The sequence below is a fragment of the Meleagris gallopavo genome, chromosome 9 (genome assembly GCF_000146605.3).
Source record: "Meleagris gallopavo isolate NT-WF06-2002-E0010 breed Aviagen turkey brand Nicholas breeding stock chromosome 9, Turkey_5.1, whole genome shotgun sequence".
Lineage (NCBI taxonomy): Eukaryota > Metazoa > Chordata > Aves > Galliformes > Phasianidae > Meleagris > Meleagris gallopavo.
Window position 1 is genome coordinate 8,679,043 of NC_015019.2, and position 16,919 is coordinate 8,695,961.

A 16,919-nucleotide genomic window follows, 5' to 3' on the forward strand; every position below is an offset into this window, starting at 1 on the left:
AACAAAAACAAGTTATGAAGAAAACAAATTTACTGATTAAGAAGTTTTAAATCAGCCAACTGTTGTTCAGATTCATGCAGTTACACTTGCAGCAAGAGTTCAGTAGTTTAAAAACAACCAATGCACAGCACCTACAGTTTATATATTGTTTTGTTTTAGAAAGTGATATCAGATGTACAGTGAGTACGTCCACAATTACTTTTTAATCACTCACAACGTTCAAATGAATTACACAGTGCTAAGTTGCTAACTTCAACAGCAAAACCTACCACATTCTCTATGCACAGAATTGGAGGGGGAAGGACACAGGAAATCCACAAATCACCGTTTAGATTTTTAATTCTGAACCAGTTTAGGAAAAAAAAAAGAAAAAAAGAGAAGAATAGTAAAGGAGTAAGTGCCACTCCATGAGAGCACACGTAACCATACAGTGTTTACCTGTTTGCCATTGCCTGGCCTCTCCTCTCCTCCTTTTCTTTGTTTTTTGTTTTAGCACTCTATTAGTGCTAATACTATCACAAATCTGCAGGTATTGTGTTGCATTACCGTTTTTGTTTTCTAATCGTGTATCCAAGTTATTCCCTAGAAACAAAAATTAGACACCATAAAAAATCTTAAACAATTATTTTCTTTGGGACTGATGACTGGAATTGCACAGCAAAATGTCTACTTTAAAACCAAACAGATCACCCATTCCTCTGCCATGAACATGTTTTTGAAAAAGTGCCAATATAAAGCACTGCCTTTGTTGGCCAAACTCAAGAACTTAATTGTTTAAACAATTAATAATTTTCAAGTACATTTTTTGCTATCTTGTGTTCTCAGAATATTAATTTCTGACAGGTTGTGCCAGTTATTTTCTCTTATCTATCTAACTTCATTGTACTTCCTAACAACTGCATTATCTCTGCTCTGACTACCAAACTATACACAACCAACAACTTCTCCACCCAATTTGAAGGCCCACAACACTTACAGAATTGTTTTCATTTCAAAATAGAAGAGAAATACTATGCAGTTCTTCAGTTTATGCTTTATGAGTAATTTTTTGCATTCTCTGATCAGGGGAATCACAACACATTAATGTACACTGCTTTAGAGACACTAAGTTACTTGTAAAGCTCTACACAGCATATCTGCATGCCCTTACCTGCCGCTTGACCATCTTCATATCTTCTGGGTAGTCTTCTGTCATCTCCTGCAGAAAATGGCATTTTAGTCACTATAAATTTAAGTTCTTTTTAAAGATGATGGTTTTGAAAGTCCAAGAATGAGAGAAAACTAACGTAAGTAGTAAGTAACAGCTTAATACTGTCCAAAATGAGCTGTGCAGTTCACATCAGTTCAGTATTTTGCAATTACATGCACCAGGAAATAAAGATCATATCTCTGCCAGTACTTGAATACTCACTGATGATGTGTTTGCATGCTTACCATGCTGTCTTTCCTGCCTCTCACTAGTAATAAGCTTGTTTCTGGAAAGTTCTAACCTTATAGAAAAACCTCAGATGTCAGTCTAGAAATGAGGGGACCTGAAATCCACAATTTGTTTCCTGAGATCAAAGTACTTTGTCCTTATGGAGTAGAACTTGGCAGATAAAAGGAATTCCACCCTACCAGTCATTCCACTCTCCTATGAGATGGAGAAGTCATACTAAGAGTGTAATCCTCTTTTTAAATTGAAAGTGTTTACTGCTACGTGCCAAATCCTGGTGCTTTACAACCACTTCATCAAGCCCAGCTACTGTGCTCAGAAATAGAATGCCACTGACACTAAACTATCTAATTTGCTTACTTATAAACCATTGATGATCTCACACACTTAATATAATTTTAACATGGCAAAATCCTAGAAAATACTAAATCTGAAATAAGAGAATATTCAGCATTTCCTGATACTTCTACAATTTGAAACATGGCCGCAGAAGACATAGTTTTTTTTTTCACTTATGTTCTAAAGGACAGCAGGTTTAAAATATGTTAAATAAATGGAACTTATCAGGGACGAATTTACACATCTCTTCTATTTTTTAAAGGTATTTCCCCTTTCTCCTAGTGAATATAAAATACTTAAGGTTATTCTTACTTCTGTAAAATCCTTAACAGATGACTTCATCAATCATCAAAAACCCACACACACTGTACATCTGAGCTGGTATTAAAAACAAGGGTATCAAAGTTCTTTAAACAGCTTTCCTTCCCATTTCATAAAACTCAACATATAGTAAGCCATTCATTACATGCAAGACAACCAACTACTACAATAATATGACAACTGCTAGACAGGCTGGCATTGAGGGAAAAAACCAAAAACACTACAGAAATGAGATTTTTTTTTTCCTATCTGAATTGCAAAAAGCCAAGGACTTCACATGTGAAAGGTTGTGAATTACGTGGAAAAGAATTTTTCACAGAATTTTATTAGCTCCACTGACTGACTGCTAGAAGACCTGAAGGAGCTGCCTCCAAACCCCTACCCAACAGTGAAACATTGTGACATTTGCACGCAGAATCTGGAAACCAGACTTGGAAAAAAATAATGAAAGGGATTTTCAAAAAATAAGCATAGAGATTCCTACCATAAGCAGCAGCCCAAGCAACAGGAACAAAAGTTTTATTCACACCAGTCTCTTCAAGCTGTGTGTCTGGAAGTGATGTAGCTTCTTCTTCTCCTACAATAACTTCCATGTAAACTTCATCTGCTATTTCAGCACAGCCTGAGTTAAAGGAGAAGAATACATCTTAAATTTTATTCTGCACATTTTAAATTTTCCTGCATTTAATTTGATTTCACTCTTATTGATACCAGTTATAAATTAGTTTTCCTCCTCTGGCATTTAGAGCCACACCTTCCCTTAGGGGATAACTGTTTATTCAGACATTCCTTAAAGAGAGAAAACACATATCAATAAATACAAATACAAATTCAAGTATACAAATTTACAAATTTTAAAATGATGACATTTATTTGCCACTTTGCCAGAAAGAGAATTAAACATGGCAACTCACACAGGAAAACAGAGGTGTTAAAAAAAAAAAAAGAGAAATTAAACTAACCTCATTAACTTCATCCAATATAAATAATGCAATGATGGCATACAATAAGAAATAGTGCATTTTATCCACATCACTTTAAAATAATTATAACCTGCTCTTTATTTTTAGAGAAGATGAACTTAGTTTGCTACTACTTCAGGCTGAAGAATCCTTCAGAAAAATTTAAAAAGTCCTTGAGAATGATGCTTATATTGTTGTATAAAACAGCACAAGAAACAGAAATGTTTCGTATTATGCTTACTAATATCTTCATCTTCCTGAGAAGAGTCCTTAACAGCCATGTAAACCATTTTTTCTCGCTGCATTCTACCAACACCTCCTTGTTCAATTACTCCAGCTACTGAATGTCCATTGTGAAAATCACTCTCTGTGACAATTTCTGTCCCACCTTAAAAAAAGAAGTGCATGTAAACAAAGCCAATCTCAACATTAATTTCAAACTGAAGTATTTTACAACACAGCTATTGTATGAAACTCATCCTTTTGAAAGCAATGGTGTCCAAAACGTTGAACTAACATAGTAGGTAACCCCATCACCACACAACAGAAGTCAGATCCCAGGCATGATAAAAGGAACTTTTAAGAAATTTAGAAATTTGGTCACTGTATAACAGTGAAACTAACACCAATCCAAAACATCAGCTCAGTAAGTCCATGGAGGAGGGTTCAACATCACGCAGCTAGAACATGAGGCAGCAATATGCATTATGCTCCCATAACACTACCCACAAACTGCAACCAGCATAAATGAACCACCAAACAAATATCACTGCATTGCTTCTAAAGTCAAGCTGGATCACATATAGCATATTGGTCCCCAGTACAGACGTTTCACTCAACTGGACTTGCTGGATTCAGTGTTAATAAAGAACACTTTATTTTTCCACTTTTAATTTCTATATGCTCCCCAAAGCTCTGATTGGCATCATGTGCCGTGAAGAACTTGAGGGAAGACACAGAGGCACCCCACAGTCCTTAAGTTTACGAGGGCTGAAATTACAACCAACAGAAAATGTAGGAGCAAAATGGAAACTAATGAGAAATGATAAGCAGTGCCACAGAGGCAATCAAAGCCAGATCTTCCTTTTGGGCACTGATTGTCAGTTTACATTTGGTGTACGTACATACGTATGCCAAAACAACTGATCATTTTCAGTATTTATTTTTCTATTTTTTACTTTCTCATATTTATGAAAAAAGGCATTTTACTACCACAGCTTATTTTCAGAATTTTTGTCTAAAGTGGCTCAGCCAGGACATCTGTCCAAGTAACAAGAGACTGCAATGCACTGACACACAATGAGACCAATGCTATCAGTAACAGTACTATTAAGAATACTTGTTACTCACAGCATTCCATCCTGCAAAGTCAGAGAAAATAAATATAAATGAAAAAATATGCAGCTGTTCAGCCACTTCTGTATTTGGGGTTTGGTAATAAACAAATGACATTTCAACATTGAAAATAAATATTGTTGTCAAAAAATGACCTGAAACATTGAGTATTATCAGCATATGGGCAATTCCTACCAATATCACTCTGAGGAACAATCCAGTCAGTGAATTACAAGATAGACCCACAAACGCTTCTTCATACTTCTGGAAAAAAATGCAGAATTTAAAAAGGTACCTATTTCAACGTCATCTTCAGCTTCAGCTTTAAATATATATACTTTGATAACTTCAGAACCAAACCCATCATCTTTAGCCACTTCATCATTTGTCACTTCGGTACTGATTTTCAAGGGAGTGCTTCCTATGTGGTCCAGTTTTTCTCCAACATCATCCACTGTAAAGATAAGAGAGTAACAGTGAGGCTCAAACACATTGTCACATGATTTTTTCCACTACTCTCCCCACATATAGTGAATTTTGTATACAGTAAGGGCCTTTACAAAATAAGTCATCTTAAGGTACTTAAAAGAAATTCCAGAAGCTCAATACTTGTTTTGTTGCAACTCTGCAACCATTTCATGAATTACCAAGTGAAGAACATAAGGGAACTTGTCAGCAAAGTATGTAGTTTTGCCTGAAACTGTGACACTGCAGAAGCAAAAATGTATCAGTAAGTGAAATCAAACAAATCTCCATTAAAAAAAACAAAAACCACCAACAAAAAATACTAGCCCAGAGTTGCCTGTTACAGTGCAAGAGTTCCAAGAAGCTTCACTACTCTATAATACCAGAACTAAGATTTAGTAGTAGATATTCTAATCAAGAGTGGTATCTCCTGAGTATACTCCAGTGACAGAAACATGCATAAAAATTTCACTACACCTTCAATCTAAAAGAAATTATGATTTTATCAAATTTTACCACTTGAAAACACGCCAATTAATGAAGATTACTGTATAGCATACAGCTGATTGAAAGATAAGACAAAAGTCCAAATAATACTATCTGAAGTTGACTTTCTTTATGTGTACACATTTGCTACTCTGATGTATTTAAACCTACATATTTAACAAAAAATACATTAAAATCATGAGAAGTTTTTGTATTCTTACCACTGTTTTGGTAAGAAGAGCATGCACAAAGATCTCCATATTTGTATGTCCCAAGTTGCTAACATGGAGGACAGTGACCCAAGTACCTTTCTGACACACACACTGCCACCACACTACTGTCAGTGGACAAAGCTAGCTCCTTTGTAGATGGCCAGCACAGGCCTATGTAACACCCACAGACATCCTCTGACCAGGGATGAATCCCCCAAAATGTAAACAAAACCTGAAATACATACATTTCATGGACATTGCAATGTATTGCATACATAACGTGTAATACTAGGGAGAAAAAAAAAAGTAAACTAACACTTATGTGAAAACAGTGCTTCATGACTAGGACTGTGAGCACTCCATGTGGGTGTGGAGATTTCCCCACATTTCTGAGGACAGAACGGCTCACCTTGGGATGCTGCAGCGCTCCCCAATGCCCCTCTAAGCTTCCTGCTCTCTGTGCTGCCACTTCTGCTCCTGAAGAGCTGCTTTTAACTACTTCAGGCTACAGCCTGGTGTAGTGAGGTACACTGGAATTAGTTTAGGCTTTTCTTAATACTCAAGGCAGTCACGTGAGATGGTTCAGAACCCATTACAAAAACAAGATGCTTTTCCTGCAGCAGGGCTGGAATTCATCACAGCAATCCCAAACTAAGCTCTTCCCACTCACAGACAGGATTCCATGGAAAAAAATCTATCCCAGTTAAACCATTTTCCATCCGCACCTTCAGGAACCTTATTTTTAATTCAGAAATTTTGAGCTGCATCACAAGAGTACAGAAGTTAATGAGAGCACAACTAGGTGTAAAGTAGGTAAGCATAAATAAGTATTACATTTTAAAATTTCTAAATATTATATTTTATACTATTTTATATTTTGATAAAAACAGGAGAATATATTTAAAAAGAACAATTGTTGAATTGTTTCTTCCTGTTAAGTAACAGACTGATTGAAATGCCACAATGTATCCCACTTGGATCAGTGGAAATAATGTAAAATTACCCTCAGAAAAAATATTTTTGTTTTGTAATCAAAAACATTCTAAAACTCTACAAAAATCACCACCACCACCACCAATCCCTATCTGTTAAAATCTGACAGGCAGTAGATTACACTCACATTACCTTACAGGGCAATGTAACAGTCAGAGTATGGCCACCACAAACAACAAAGCCACAACTTATCCACAGCCTTCAAAACACATGTTTAATCTTAGTACAAGGAACGTTCCCACTGCATATGCAAATCTATGAAGGATCAGGATCAGAGGTAACTAACAGTGAAAGGCAGGGGTGACTGTACAAACAGCTATATGACTACATATGCTGCCAAAACATAGAAGGAGAAGTTAAGGGCTGGGTATTAAAAATCACTAATTGCATGCTGCCACTGTAATCTTAGAATTGGCAAGGAGTAGAAAAGTTATTTTCAAATCCATAATTCAAACAACATGAATTTCTTCTAAACTCATGCGTTTTATAAACATAACATGTTGGTTTCACACAGAAAATAGGTATTTCAGTACTGGAAGTAGTACAGCAACTTCCTACTGAACTGAGGAGCCATCAGTTACATGTGGTACCCTTCCTTCACAGAAAACATTCCCCATTATTTAACTAAAGTTGGATGACTGTATCTGGTGAAACAGCGTAACAATAAGCAAACAATATTGGTGCCTTACCGTGGCATCAATTGCAACTCAAGAAAGATTACATAGAGATTAAAAGAAGCAATTTTCAATTTTAACTTTTTTTAAAATCAGATTAAGGATTTTCACCCAAAAATTTAGTTAAAACACATGAATATGCTACACATGCCTACATGCTGTATTTCACCAATTCAAATTTGCAATGTTCTTCAAAGAAAGGATAAAAAGCCATGCTTAGAGGGACAAACTCACAGCAGTATTTTTAAAATCAGCAGTGACTCCCACGCCACTGACCATCCTGTGTGTTTACCAAGACCTGCAGTCTCCACAATTTAAGCTAAAGTTATGGAAACAAAGGGAAGTCTGCGTACGGAGGGCCTTTGAAATCACTTTCCTGGGAAAGTGAAAGTGAAATAAGAAAATCTGAGAAGAACCAAGTGGGCTGAGGAACTGTTAGGCACAGACCACCATTTGTAAGATGCTGCAGTTTGTCTAAGTACCTGCAATAAAAGATACCGGCTGAAAAATTGATACTCCTTAGGTTGCCATCTTACACAAACTAAACTTGGTGGTTTCAATCAATTATTTAAAAACAAATTTAAATCAGAAAAAAACAACAGCAGGACATGTAATCTTTGTCAAGTTCCAAAACACGAGGATTTTTTTTTCTTTAAAGGTCATGAAAATATTCTATGGTCTAAGTGATAGGACTTAATTACACACTGGTATCCCAACAACGTCAAAAGAACTGACGCCTTTTCCCAGTGACAGTTCCCAGGAACAGGAATGCTTACTTTATGTCAGTGGAAGAATATGAAAGTGTTTTCCACATCTGACTCATCCACCAGAAGCACTACATATTATTATCTTGTCATTTAAAATTAACTGAAAAAACGCAACAGAAAATTTTTATAAATATATGCTGAATCCTCCTGAATAACAAAGTTTAAAGGAAAACTCAGCACACTTCTACTACTAAACTTACCTTAGCTGTTTTCAGGTGTGTGATGTCCAGATTCACCGTGGATTGCCAGCTCCAGGTTCACGTGATGCCTCAGCATGCACTATGCTGGTGATATCACACCCACCATAGGAGCCCATAGGAATAACACGAGGGCAAGATAAGTCCAGTGGTTTTACAATTTTTCATATTTTTCCAATGTCTGATATACTTATTTTATATCCCATTGGTCACAGTATAGGAGTACTGATTTAATACTAAAATGTTCAGCAAACTATTTAACACTGTACTGTAATACACTAAAAAGGAGGCGGCGGTGACAGTACCTTACCCCTAAGGCCAGCTCCAGAGTTGTTCTTTGGTGGGTATGAGGTCACCAACATAGTGCATGCAGGGCCAACGCACGGGTCGGGAGCTGGCAATCCCCTGTGGGTCTGAATATCGCAAACCTGAAAAACAAAAAAGGGTATGCTTTAAGCTACACGTGTGCTAATCCCACCCTGGCAAAATGGGATGCGCTGCTTATTATATTCACATCTCAGTACGGAGACGGATGGGCGTACGATCACACCACGAGCATTCACCTTGTGTTTATCTCCTTTGAAACAAGTACTTTCTCAGCAGGTACTCCAGAGATTTAGAATAGGGGTATTGTGCATCTCCCATGGCACACCCCTTAAATGCATCAAAACCAAGCATTTTCAGTCTTACACTTGCAAAGCTGATTTTAAAAGCTGAATTGCCAAAAACCACCTGTCGGTATACTTAAGCTAAAATCCCCAGCAAAAGAATAAGCTAAAATTTTAAGTTAACACTCATACTCAGCTCAGTTATACGCTCTAAAATAAAAATATACATATTGAAAAACACTTGTAATATTTTAGAAGTTCTCCACAATGCGTTCCACAGCTGGAATATTCCCCAAGGGTACAACTGTCACACTGTGTATAGTTCCCCCTTTCCAGCTTCTGAATTTCACTAAAAGACATACGAAATATTATGAGTCTTTAATATTTTGAAGTGATTTAAGTTAAAATTTACTTGGAAGTTGCTCAATCCTATGAACACACCCTAAAATAAGCTACACCATAAATTTTCTACAATATTTAGTGAACATTTGAAATTAAAAATGCAAGTAAAAATGTCTTTAAAACACTTGTTAAACTGATACATTTATCTACTATACACAGAGATTGTCTTCAGAACCATAACAGATTAATGGCCAATTTATAAAATATAAAATAAACAAACAGAAAACGTGCAATCAATGAACTGTATGGGACTGATTCACTTTTGCTGAAAAAATAACAGAAAATAAAAATCAACAGTGCATCCTTTGTCAGTTCTGGCTGGCTCAGAGCACAGCACAGCCTCAAAACTTCACAGAGGCAAAAGCCTGCCTTAATATGCACCTGATTACTTTCAAACAAAAATCTAGATTAATAATGTAGCTTCCAACCATGATTACTCAGACATATCTGTTATACAGACATGAAGAAGTGATTTACTTAAATCTGGGTCTCAGACTGGCTTTGAAACACTGGAAAAGCCATGACCATGCTTGAGCACACCTGACAACACTAGGTATGCACCAGCCACAGCTGGGGTCACCAGGTAACCCACTGAAGGCTGAGATGCTCTTGTCTAAGGACAGTGACTGTTACAATCAAATCACACATCTATCTAACAAGAATTCCAAAGATGACTTTACTTACAATTACAAAGGTGCAGCTGGAAATACCACGGTTACAGAATACAACTCATCGTAAGTACTCTGTCAGAAAGGAGGAATTTTTTCAGTGAAACAACTGACTGTATGAACGGTGTTTCTTTATTTACAAACATGGGATTTTTTATGTTGTAGGTTTAACTTGCTTTTAGGCTGAGGATTTCTTTTGGCTCTTCTACCAAAGTAGCTGTAAGTTTCATTAGTGGCATGTGAATTACAGAAATCACAGGATGGTAACCTTATACTGAATGAAAAATAAATGGCAGAAGTACACTGTGCAGAAGTACTAAGAAAAGTGCTATATTTCATGCAATGAAATATTTAAATCATTACAATCGCTGATCTGTCACGCCCTGAAATTTTTAACAAATGGAGCTTACTGTGAAGAGATGGACACTTCAGCACTTGGCATCTTTTTAATAAGCCCAGAACACACTGGTTCTGACAAAATAAAATCTGTTCTGATGTACTGACACTGCAATACCTGATTTGGAGAAATCAAAAATCTAAAAAACTATCATACTTTACCTGATTTGTGTGTAAGAGCAAAAACTGCTATCTTAAGTATAATTTAACCACTGAAGAAACATAATATACATAAGGTATAAATTCACTAACCCTTTTAGTAGCTCTTGTTCAACTCATAGTCTGTAACTATACAGCTTCCTCAAAAATCTGGACAGGGTCTGAATGCCATGTGAAAACTGAAGTAGGCAGCCTCCTTCCACTTACAGAAAGCTTCTCAGTTAATGTACTCAACTCCTTAATGTCAAGTTGTGTCCACAACAGCACAACATGCAAGAAAATGGCTATTATTATTTTTAATGCAGCTAAACAATGTTTTGTTAACAAGAGGAAAAAAAGAGTACAGTATCTTGAAAAAGCTGCCTTCTTTGTTGGATTCTACTGATCAAACCCAACATGTTATTTTTTGTGAACCTACATAATACAGTATTAAACCTCTGTTTTAAAAAAAAAGTTGCCTACTCAACATGTGTGTAATTTTTAACTTCCATATGTTTTTTCTTAATTTTGGGGAATATCAGTTCCAGAAACAGAAGCATACACATTCAACAGCTTGGAGATCATTATTTTTCTTGCTGTATCAATGATAACTATTTTCACTATGCAAACTCAAATTCAGACAACAAGAATTAAAAAGAATTAACTGGAGAGCTCCAGTACAGAGTGCAGCAAGGATCCAGTTAACGTGATTTCTCTCCACTAGACCACTTCTACTTAAGGTAATCTCCTGTTCATGTCTACCTTTGTTTAACTTACAAGATATCATTAAGTAGTCTTCCGATGTACTCTTGCCATCATCATCATCTTCTGTTTTTATAGTCACTGTAGAGCCAGGAACAGTACCAGCTGCCTGAACGACTGTTTCAGAATCTGAGTTTGTTACAAGGACTTCTTCTGAGACCATTGTAGGTGAGTCAGCTGCTGACACAGAGTCTTGCACCACGTGCTCCAAATGTCCTTCAGGACCCGTAACAAGGTCAGCCACAAACACCTGGTCAGGAACTCTAACAGCTTCTGTTATTAGATCAGAAGTCAGAACATGATCACTGGTATCTAGTGCTTCTTCAATAGCCACATCAGTTTCCAGAACAGAATCCGGAACAATGACTCCCTCTGTTACAACATCAGTTTCAGTGATGATGTCTGGTCCTTGCACAACTTCAGCTGCTAAGCCATGGTCAAGAGTTATTCCATCATCGGTAACAACATCAGAAACAAGGACAGCTTCAGGGACTGACACAACAATATGATCTCCATCAATATGAGCAGTGCCGGCCATTCCAGCCACTATGAAACAATGAGGAATGAGGAAAAAAGGTTAAAATTATTGCATTAGCAGAGTTTATCCAAGGAACAGAGTAATTGTGTGAGGTAAACACAGATGTAAATCTGGTATTTTTCAACAATCTACACTTTGCATCTCACCAGAAAAGACTGCTCAAAGTAGTCCATGTGCTAACAATACATTCATTGGTGGTACAATAAAAGGATTCTGACTCTTCAGACTGCAGAGGCCTTGATAAAAATAAGTATTCTATCATAAGCCATATTTATAGCACGATTTCCAACAACTTGCCACATTGCAATTGATAGCTAGAAGCAGAAAGCTGACCGGTCATATTTGAAAGCTACTTTTCTAATTAAAAAAAAAAAAAGGAGCGAATTGTTGTAATGCACCCTGAAATAGCAGATTGAATCTTAATGAATAAAACATTCATTTACAAGAGTGAAAAAAATACTAGAATTATTCAACACTGTGCTGCAAATGCAATTATTTTGGCACTTTGTGAAAGACATTAATTAATCACAGATTCAGTTACATCTGTAAATTGTTGCCTACCTAGAAAGTTACTTGTTGACACACAAAGACTTTATTTTCCACCTCATTTACACCTCCTAAGTGAAAACTGGAGACAGCAATCAAGCAACCAACAAACGCTCAGCTGTACCTGTACCAGCATGCAGATGTAACAGCAGGCCAGTGGTATTTCAAGCAGAGGCACAGACTACCACAGCACTGAACTCCATACAACATCTGTCCCATCCAGAGCACTCTGAACCACAGATGGTTGTTATTTATTTTTAAGTTACCTCAATTTTTTGGGATAGGTGACTATTTCTAGATGAGCAACCAAAGTATATACAAAGCCTCATTATACATCAACTTATATTTTGGAATTTCTCCAAAAAGCCATACAAATATCATTGTTGTATTAGTCAACTTCACATCTTCAAATCACTTGCAAACATAAAGCAAACTTAGAAACAGATGTTATTAATTAATGTTTAACAGATAAAACATTTACCAAAGTCCTGCATAATCATAGCGTGAGGCATTTTGGATTCTTGTGTTTGCAATCCAAGACTTCCACCACCCGGATCCATATTCAGCTAAATTCATTCACAAATAACTGCAAAAGGAAAATCAGAATCTGTTAGCCACAGCACCATTGTGTTTGTCAGCTTCACTGGATTCATGTGTCACACTGACTAACAGAAAACTATTTATCCACAAGATCAAAAAAACAAGCAGCACTTCATACAACTCACTTTGCTTTCTTCCCACAGCTTTATGCTTTGTGACCTAATATCCTGTAAATGTTACCATCCGTAAATAATCGTGCAGCACTCAAAAGAATTATTCATGCAAATGAAAGCAAACACATTAGTAGTTCTTTTTCTATGTAAATCTCTTGTTACTGCCTGGCCTAGAACAGTTCTGTTTGTAATCTGTGTAATTAAACCAAGAAGTAGAGGAACAGACTTCGACTTTACTTTTAGGAGCTGCAAATACAAGAAATGTCACAACCTTCAATTTCCCCACTGCAAACTGAACATGAAGCTTTGCAGTGTCACGAGGCCATTTCCACAGAGTAACAGCTCACATTCACAAGCAATACTGGCAGTAGCATCAGACCATTCTAACAAAACAACATAATGCATATTTAGGAACCAACAACCTGATTAGATGTAACTACTATCCAGAAGCAGAAATTTGCCATGAAGACTGTTACCTTTCCTGGAAATAAACCACAGGTGACAGTGAGGAGAAGCAACAATCAGAAGTCACCTGAGCAGGATCACCACCTTCAGACCTGCACCAACCAAGCACAAGGAGCCACCTGTGCTCTGCCCCTGGATACCCTTTCAACAAATTATCAGGGCTGGCCAAGACGTCTGCATGGGGCACTGTGCACAGAGGAAAGCAGGGACTGCACTGAGAAGCAGTTTTGCAGATTCTTTCATGATTTTCTATCAGCTATCTCAAACGTGTATCAATTTTTTCACGTGTAGATTTCATTAAACACATTAAATTGCAGTTAAGGTTTGAGAAAAAGCTGCACTGTGCACTAAATTTACGAGAACAAAAGTGCTGAAGCAACTTTTCAGCAGCTGTGCATGAGCCCCTCTGTATCATTAAAAAAACACTCCAACACAAGACCTAGCATAAGATTTCAGCCACGTGCAGTTAGATGTGCACACAGAGCAAAGCTACTCAGTGCAGCAGCAGGAGCCCTGTGTAAGAAATGGCAGTGCAGCATCTCCACTGCCACAGGACTTTGCAGAAGAAACAACAGAGCTGACCTGACTTCTGCACCAGTGTCTCCATTCACCAGCCCAGCACTATCCAGTTGGTTGACGACTTTCACAAAATTATCTCTATTTTAGAAATCTGATCTTCAAAGCACTATCCCTTCTGTGCCACCTCATTTCTGGAGCCAGGAGAAAGCTGGTCCTACACAGCCATCTGCAACGTCCCTCTGGTGTAAAAATAGTCATGTGCAGCTTTTGATAGAACATACCCACCAACCAGTTGTAAAATTCCTGCTGTTACATCTTAAGCTTCCTTGCTTTGATTTTCCACACCTGCTTTGTTACTTTGGCTCTTTAATGCTCAGGGGCTTCTGTTTCCCAATTTATCTAACACAAAGAAATACAAAACAGTAACAACCAATCTTAAGCAGACAAAATAAAGATGTGGAAAAAGTGATCCATGCTTACTGTATCTTCATTATCAAGGAAGGAACTGAGCAGAGGCTATTCTTTTATACTCTTGAAATCCTCAGGTGAGGAAGCAGCAAGCAGCCCGCAAAGATGGAGATTTCAAGCAACAGTCACCGCTCCAAACGAAGGAGGCTCCAACTTAACTGAGGACACAAAAGAACCAAAGAACTGTTATCACCCAGAGTCAGCACTGCCCTTTTAACACTTTTTTCCTGCAGCATAGTTAAAATCTACTTGTCTCAAGTTGTCTTGAAATCTACAATGCAGATTCTTAGAGAAGCAAAAAGATGAATGTATTTCTTCCTACAGAATTTATTCTACAACAATCCCTCACAATCATTTCTGAAGCTACTTTAACAGGTTAAGTTGTTTCCACAGACCAACAAGTACTACAAACACAAAAGTCAAACATCACCAGTGAAGAAAGTAGGAGAGAATTTAACTACACAATCCTTAAAACATTCACATTTCAATGTAGTTTTAAAATTTTAGCTTCAAGTTCCAATTCATTCACCGGTGCAAGAACCACAGAGCAGCTTCAGAACTTTAATACAGTTTTCAACCATTCCTAAAACATTGCCACAGCACCTGAAACTCTTCAGGTCATTAACAAATGCTGATACAAGGTAAGATACCATTCCAGACCATAAACAGCTTGTCTGACAGAGCATCCCATGGAGCACTTTCAGAACCAACGCAGCACTCTCCAGTATCCCAACCACAGTCACTACCCTCAGGGAACAAGGTCACTACCAGTCTGAGACTACAGGAGAAATACACTGGGTTTTGTTCTTTCTTAACGAGCAACTTAATTTTAGACTATATAGTTCAGAGGCTCAAATATATCATATAATGTGCAACACAAAAAATTCAGTACACAGTAAGACTGTGATTTTAATTTAAATCTCTGCAAAGAAAACTGATCATCACTAAGAATAATTTTTCTCAGTAAGTAACAGGAATATGAAAGTGATCCAAGTTCAGGAATGGCAGCCCCTGGGCATCTTAAAATCTGCACCCACAACCAAGATGGACAAAGATGCGCCAGCAGGGAACACGCAGAGCTGTGCCCTGGTTGATGCAACTGGGATCCAAGCACTGTGAGTACACTCTCATGACCCCTTGGTGCAGGCAAAGGGCAGAGCAGCACCAGCAATTAAATCAGAGATTTTCTTATGCCTGAGTTTGGATTTAGAAGGAATGCAATGACAGCAGGAAGGCCCCTTGTTGCTAACGGTTGGACAATTAACAGATAAGGCTCGCGGTTCTGCTATAATTGGTACTTTTCCCTCACAGGTCTCAGTAACACAGTTGATTTCACACGCTACATATCCACACAAATCCTATTCTTATAAGCAGCACAGAAACATAGCACAATGATGAACTATGGTTCTTCACAGCTACCTTCTGTAGTACACAGCATTTCACACCCACGCAACTACAGAAGACATGTTCCAATCACATGTTTTAAAAAAGGACACTGAGAAGCAAGCCAGAAAACCTCAACTCTGGACTCGGTCATAGCCCCGTGTTTATCCACATCCCTCCTCCATGAACCTGTCACGACATCAAGTTTTTCCTCTCCCTTCTCTCCTTCACGTATTTAGAACAAAATGCTGCAAAGTGCTTCATTAACCTCAGGCAATAAAATAATTTCACTTCAGAACATTCAGTAACACGTTCAACGGTTTAATTGCAGCATGCTATCTCGGTTGAGACCAGGCAATACACTGTACAACAAAAAGGGAACCCAGGACCTCTCTGTCTGGAGACAGGAACACTACGTAAACCCATACAAACACTGTGTGTAAAACCAAAGCTAATGGTTGGCATTTGGGGACCACCACACTTAACATCACTTTGCACATATGTGTTGATGTACTGCGATGCATTTTCATACAACGCACGCCTGATGGTCAGCCTTAGCTTCTCCTCTGGAATAGTATAATTCTTCTCATTAATATTTAAGACAGCTTTACATATAATGAAGTAAAATGTAGCATCATACTTGGCCAGGAACTGCGGATCCTCTCGGGCTGCACGTGACATTTGGTTAAACTGAAGCTCAGCTACAGGAGTGTTCCAATATAACACAGAAAACAAACTCAGATGTAGCTGAGAAATTCAAACCAGATGTTTCCAGATCTCCCATCTCTTAAAATTCGAGTTCAGTATCAACAAAAAGAGTTATCTTCCCCTGAAAATATTTCAGCTGCGTTTTCCTTTTCAAACTTTAATGCAGCAACCCACAGAAATGCAATGGCAGAAACAGAACAGACGGCGCCAATTCAGAAAGCAACACGGAGGACAGCGCGAACCGTGTGCACAAAAAGACCGGGCGTTACAGCTAACATATCCGCTTTGAAGCCCTTTATTGCGATCACCTATCCACGGAAACATTTAAATGACAAAGACGGCGAAAGACCGTCCCGCCGCGTGGATCAGGGATACAGACGCGCATCCCCGCCGGCAGCTCCCGCCCGCGGGAGGGACGG

General features: G+C 37.8%; 1 protein-coding gene across 10 annotated transcripts in view; it reads right to left on the bottom strand.

The window, feature by feature from the left end:
* The window catches only part of ZNF711 (zinc finger protein 711), a 31,428-nt gene extending 16,841 nt beyond the window's left edge, over window positions 1-14,587 (bottom strand). For 5 of the 10 annotated variants that reach the window (XR_002117678.2, XR_004160654.1, XR_004160657.1 and 2 more), the window contains exons 1-8: window positions 14,422-14,587; window positions 12,726-12,830; window positions 11,176-11,706; window positions 4,688-4,846; window positions 3,299-3,445; window positions 2,580-2,717; window positions 1,151-1,198; window positions 439-582 (exon numbers count right to left, since the gene is read on the bottom strand). Coding sequence is in view for 5 of the 10 variants with exons in the window: in XM_019618179.2 (XP_019473724.1) it covers window positions 439-582; window positions 1,151-1,198; window positions 2,580-2,717; window positions 3,299-3,445; window positions 4,688-4,846; window positions 11,176-11,706; window positions 12,726-12,804 (1,246 nt within the window). In the remaining 5 variants the exon portion in view is untranslated. Of the gene's footprint in view, window positions 1-438; window positions 583-1,150; window positions 1,199-2,579; window positions 2,718-3,298; window positions 3,446-4,687; window positions 4,847-8,496; window positions 8,615-9,880; window positions 9,940-11,175; window positions 11,707-12,725; window positions 12,831-14,004; window positions 14,194-14,222; window positions 14,341-14,421 lie in introns of those variants that run through there. The other 5 variants (XM_019618179.2, XM_019618181.2, XM_019618180.2 and 2 more) reach the window with 5 other exon arrangements.
* Between the last annotated feature and the right edge of the window lie 2,332 nt (window positions 14,588-16,919).